The following is a 5261-nucleotide window of genomic DNA, read 5'->3' on the forward strand; positions in this document are numbered from 1 at the left end:
CAGACACGATTGATAGACATACATGAGTTGTTGGACAGAACCTCCTTGACTCCACTTGACAGTGACACATATGTTAGGCGAAGTTCCTTTAAGGCAAGTCATTTCACTCAGCAGCTATCTTTGAAATGCCTCTCGGGGAGGCAAGTGCAGCTCCTATCTCTTTGAATGGGGAAACATCAAATTTTCCAAAACCAAGCCTATGATTAAATTTTATATTTGAAATCACCAATGAAATCTGACAACTGCCTCATAAATATTGTTCTTTATGCTCCAATAGCATTAACAAAAGCTTATTTTTCAGACGAGAATCAGCCAGTGCACATGTGCAGTAATGGCAACTGCAGTGACGCGCTGACTTTACCAATTAATGATTGGCTCATTTATTCAGAAGGCGGAAATAATGTTACATTTAACTATACGAGTGACAAGTCTTGGTTATTCTATAGTCTTTGATGTTAAGGGTGTGTCAAGAGGAATTGTGATGTCAGAATTCACTTGATTTTAAATCTGAACATTTCAGAAGAGTAGAAAACAAGAATTCATATTTTAACTGGGAAGTTAGTTTTGAGTCGTAAAACTTGCAGTTTGTTTTTATTGTACAGTAACCTCTCATATGTGTAAATATTAAGAACACTTTTATTCTCAATTTCATGGACAGTTTGATCAATGTTACAATAATAAATCTTCACTTATTGTCAGTATTGTTATATTCTTTTAAAATTCTTATCAGACTTTTATTAAAACCATTCATGCATATTTACAACCTTTCACTGTATAAAAATAAACACAGTTTCTATGTTCTAGTCCGTGTCTCTCTGTTTCTCTCACAGGTGGCAGATAATATTTATGACATGTTTCACACCAGATACACTCTTCATCGTCAGGCCCTTCAGCACAAGATCGGGTACATCATTGACGTCAAGTGGGTTTTGTGTGAAACAGCATACTTATTATTTTGTTCCTTCTCCATACATTATGACATTTCTCCAGATTGTACTGCTTTTTACAGGTGTACATGTGTTTCTCTTTGTTCATTAGGGTTAAGGATGCTCTTAAAGAAGCAGATAAAGGCATGATTCCAGATTCCAAGATTTCCAATGCCAAGGATGACATGCTCGAGTACACCAAACTCACAGGTCAGAGAAAGCATGGGTACAAATCAAAATAAATGTTTCTTTAAATGATTTTTAGTTTTGCATTAAATGACAGGTTCATTTGTGACAACATTTTGGGTCCATATACATGATAAATATGATGCACTTTGTATGCTAAAATGTAAAATTCAGTGAAGCATGTTTCCCTCTCTTTTAACAGATCACATCTTCGATCAGATCCTGAACTTAAATCCAGATCCGAATGAATCCAGAGGAATTCTGGAGAACATTGTCAACAGACGCCTGCCAAAGTTCGTTGGAGAGGCCCGACTGAAGGAGAATGTTTTAAAGGTACCTTACTGGTCCAATAAAACACACTTACTTTGTGTAAAAGTTAACTGCAAGACTATATTACTAAATTAAATCCAAGAAGTCTGAGTGTTACAACTGCCCCCTTGGTGGGGGTGATTGTAACAATGCAAAATAAGTCATATTAAAGTAATTTAAACTTTAGACCGCAGAAGACAAATACTCTATATCCAAAAAGTATATTTGTATACTTTTCACAGCTTTTCATAACCTCTGCTGAGATTAAATGATTTGTACTCCTTTTTCAAAGAGAAAGTCTTACTGAGCACATGCTGATTAAGTGTCATCAGTCAAGCTTGTTTCTGATTGGAGAAATTGATATTAAATTGCCCCATCTCCCCTACTTCACCTTGTGTAAAAAAGTCTTGTTTAAAAAACAGATTTACTTCATATGTGTAATTTATATAAATACATTATATTTACAATAAATATTTGTATTTGTAACAAAGGTCCAAATGTATAGTGGGTAACTTTTTTTTTTTTTTTTTTTTTTTTCCTTCTTAAACGTTTAGCAAATGCTGATAAAACATTGGAATGACAAGCTGAACACCAACAAAGCCAATCTGGATCCTAAAGACATACAATTTTGTGTAAGGAATTTAATTTTAACAGATTTGTGTATTAGGTCAGATTAATGTGTGTGAATATGTGTTCCCTTACAAGTCGTTCACTTTATTGCTGTGTCATTCAGCTGACGCTGTGAATTGATGATCACTGAAACCTATATGGATTCATTTCAGTTCACTGGCATATGACACTGCACACATATAACTTTTCATTATCATTAATATAATTTCCCCTAAGTATCTGTTTGACTTCATTATTATTATTATTATTATTATTATAGTATTTTCATGATTGATTAGTTAATCCTCTAATTCTGTTTAGGAAAAAATGCTGAACTGCTTGGAAGTCCATCCTGAGGAAGCCTTCAAGAATGCAGTGTATCAGGTGCTCATCTCACTTAGCTCATCTCATCTCACATACATTCAAATGTATGATACTGAATGATTAATATGATTTAAATGACTTTGAAGGTATCTTTGTGTTTATATTTGTAATTCATTATGCTTTCTATTAATATGTATATTTTTATGTTATGTCCACACGTGTCAGTTTAAGCAGATATTTTTATTTTTCGTTTGTAGTCAGAGCTGTTTGGTATATTATTATCAAATATATATTATTAAAAATATGTTATTCAAGATAAAATTTGAATAACATTATATTACTTTAATTTAGTGTGCATGCATATTGTTTTTAAACACTTTAGAAAATATTGCTGCTCAGTTTTGAAGATCAACCTGTTGAAGCCTTCAAGATTAAGGTAGTCTTCAATTTCTTATCTCAGAAATTTATGGTATAGAAAATAGTTGTCATAATTATGAATAATTACATCGTAATTATGAATAATTCAACAAAGTACTTGTTTTGATAAATACATTCCTTTATATATATATATATATGTGTGTGTGTGTGTGTGTGTGTGTGTATGGCTGTACATTATGACTGCTCCTTAATTCCTTTAGGAAATACAAAAGATCTGCTTAAAAGCCAAACGTGTTAAAGCCTTCAAGATTCAAGTGTATAAGGTACTCTTTTTTTTATGCTATAGCACATATTTAACATTTTTCATGTATTTTTTCAGGATTCACGGATGTATATAAGCTCAGAAGAACAGCATTTTAAACAAATCTTTTATATTTTTTTTACTGTCACATTTGAACAATTTAATGTATCCTTGCTGAATAAAATTATTAATTTAAAAAAATACTTAATAATACAATTAATAGTGTACATATGTAAATAATATATATATATATATATATATATATATATATATATATATATATATATATATATATATATATATATATATATTATTATTATTATTATTATTATTATTATACAATACACCTTACACACTAACATTAATAAAGATACACAAAATACTATTATATATTATTATAAAATAAAAAAATAATATTACATAAAAAAAATAATATTATATATTATTATTATATTTTTTCTTAATTTTCTTTCTTTTCATATATTGTGACAGAAATTACTGATGGATCCTTGGAAGAGTATGCACTTTCAATCCCTGAGTGCTACGCACTTTCATCTTCATGTATGTTTAAACAGTCAGTAAATAAATAAATAAATAAATAAATCACACTGTAAAAAACAACCTATAGAATCTACTCAATATAATGGGGTAAACTGATGTAACAATTTGCACTTCGTTTTTTGGGTAGATTCTATCCTATATGTCTGAGTAAAGAATACCTGAATTTAACAGCTATGACAAACTAAAAAAAAAGTAGATAAAGTCTACACAGCAAAAAGCCCAGTGTTAAATGAACTCTTGCGGGAGTTTGAGTGTTAAAATGAACACTGAAGCAGTGTCAAAGTTAATGAGGTAATTAAGTGATTCATTGAGTGATGATTGACCATTATTAAAGATGCCTGATGTTAATAAACAGAATCGCCAAAAGGAGAAAATCTAATTTTGTAAGTTGCCATTATAGTGGTGAGTGTTAGCATTAGTTTAGCTCTTTACCAGTAACTTCTTAATATTAGATTTTGTTTGGGTGTTGTAATTAAGTTATAACAGTCAGACAAACCAGAAGAAATGAAATTTTGTGGTTTTGAATATGCTTTGACAAAGTCATGAAGTAGCAATCAGAATAAGTGAGTTGTGTTTTGTTTATGTTGGTTTAATCAGACAGGTGTTTCTGAAATTTATTTGACTGGAAAAAATATAAACGTTTTTTAGATTTAGACACACAGACATCAACAATCAGCATGAGAATCACAACAATGGTGACCAGCAAAAACGTATGTTGTAGCCAATCAAAACTCATCCATATTTCCCATCATGCATTGTGGCATGAGTAAATTATGAGCTGATGATTTCCATGATGTTTAGAGTTGATCTGTTTCTGAATATGCTGTTTGTCACCATTTTTGAGATTCATATGCTGATTCATGATGTCTGTGTGTGCCTAAAAGAACAGCTTTTGAAAGTTTTTTTTTGATCGGAGGAGCTTGTAAGAAGTCCATTCAAAATTAAAAAAAAAAAAAAATCAGGCTTTATCATTTTTTTGCTGCTGTGAAACCACAAGGCAGTTGTAATAAATAAAGGATATAGAACTCTAAATGGTTTCAGTGGCTCAAATTAAGTTTATTTTAAAACAGAATTATCACCACTGCATGACTTTTGCTCTTTGGCTTGTCTGGCTTGTTTAACTAAACAGTTGAACAAAAGCTAATGTTAAAAAGCTACAGGTCAAGAGCCCAACTAATGCTAACACTGACCACTATAATGGTGACGTAAACATTTTGGTGTCTTCAATAATTTTCAATCATCACTCAATGAATCACTTAATTACCTCATTAACTTTGACACTGCTTCAGTGTTCATTTTAACACTCAAATAAACTCCCGTGAGAGTTCATTTAACACTGGGCTTTTTGCTGTGTAGACTTTATCTACTTTTTTTTAGTTTGTCATAGCTGTTAAATTCAGGTATTCTTTACTCAAATATATAGACAAACGAAGTGCAAATTGTTACTTCAATTTACCTCATTTTCTTGAGTAGATTCGTAAACTCAGGTTTTCTTTACTCAAATATATAGGATAGAATCTACCCAAAAAACGAAGTGCAAATTGTTACATCAGTTTACCCCATTATATTGAGTAGATTCTATAGGTTGTTTTTTACAGTGCAGTTTTGTAGCTCTTGTCTCTTCACAGTATGTTTTTTCTGTCCTGTCTGTAAATTCTTTTCATTCA

General features: G+C 30.9%; 1 protein-coding gene across 1 annotated transcript; it reads left to right on the plus strand.

Annotated features, from left to right (window-relative positions):
• Positions 1-830: 830 nt before the first annotated feature.
• LOC127161956 (deoxynucleoside triphosphate triphosphohydrolase SAMHD1-like) lies at positions 831-2829 on the plus strand (the record flags this gene model as incomplete). Its single annotated transcript, XM_051104732.1, has 6 exons — positions 831-922; positions 1039-1136; positions 1315-1445; positions 1976-2053; positions 2352-2414; positions 2737-2829. Coding segments are annotated over 6 exons (555 nt in total), but the record flags the coding sequence as incomplete, so codon positions are not given.
• Between the last annotated feature and the right edge of the window lie 2432 nt (positions 2830-5261).

This window comes from Labeo rohita, unplaced genomic scaffold (assembly GCF_022985175.1).
Source record: "Labeo rohita strain BAU-BD-2019 unplaced genomic scaffold, IGBB_LRoh.1.0 scaffold_789, whole genome shotgun sequence".
Taxonomy (NCBI): Eukaryota; Metazoa; Chordata; class Actinopteri; order Cypriniformes; family Cyprinidae; genus Labeo; species Labeo rohita.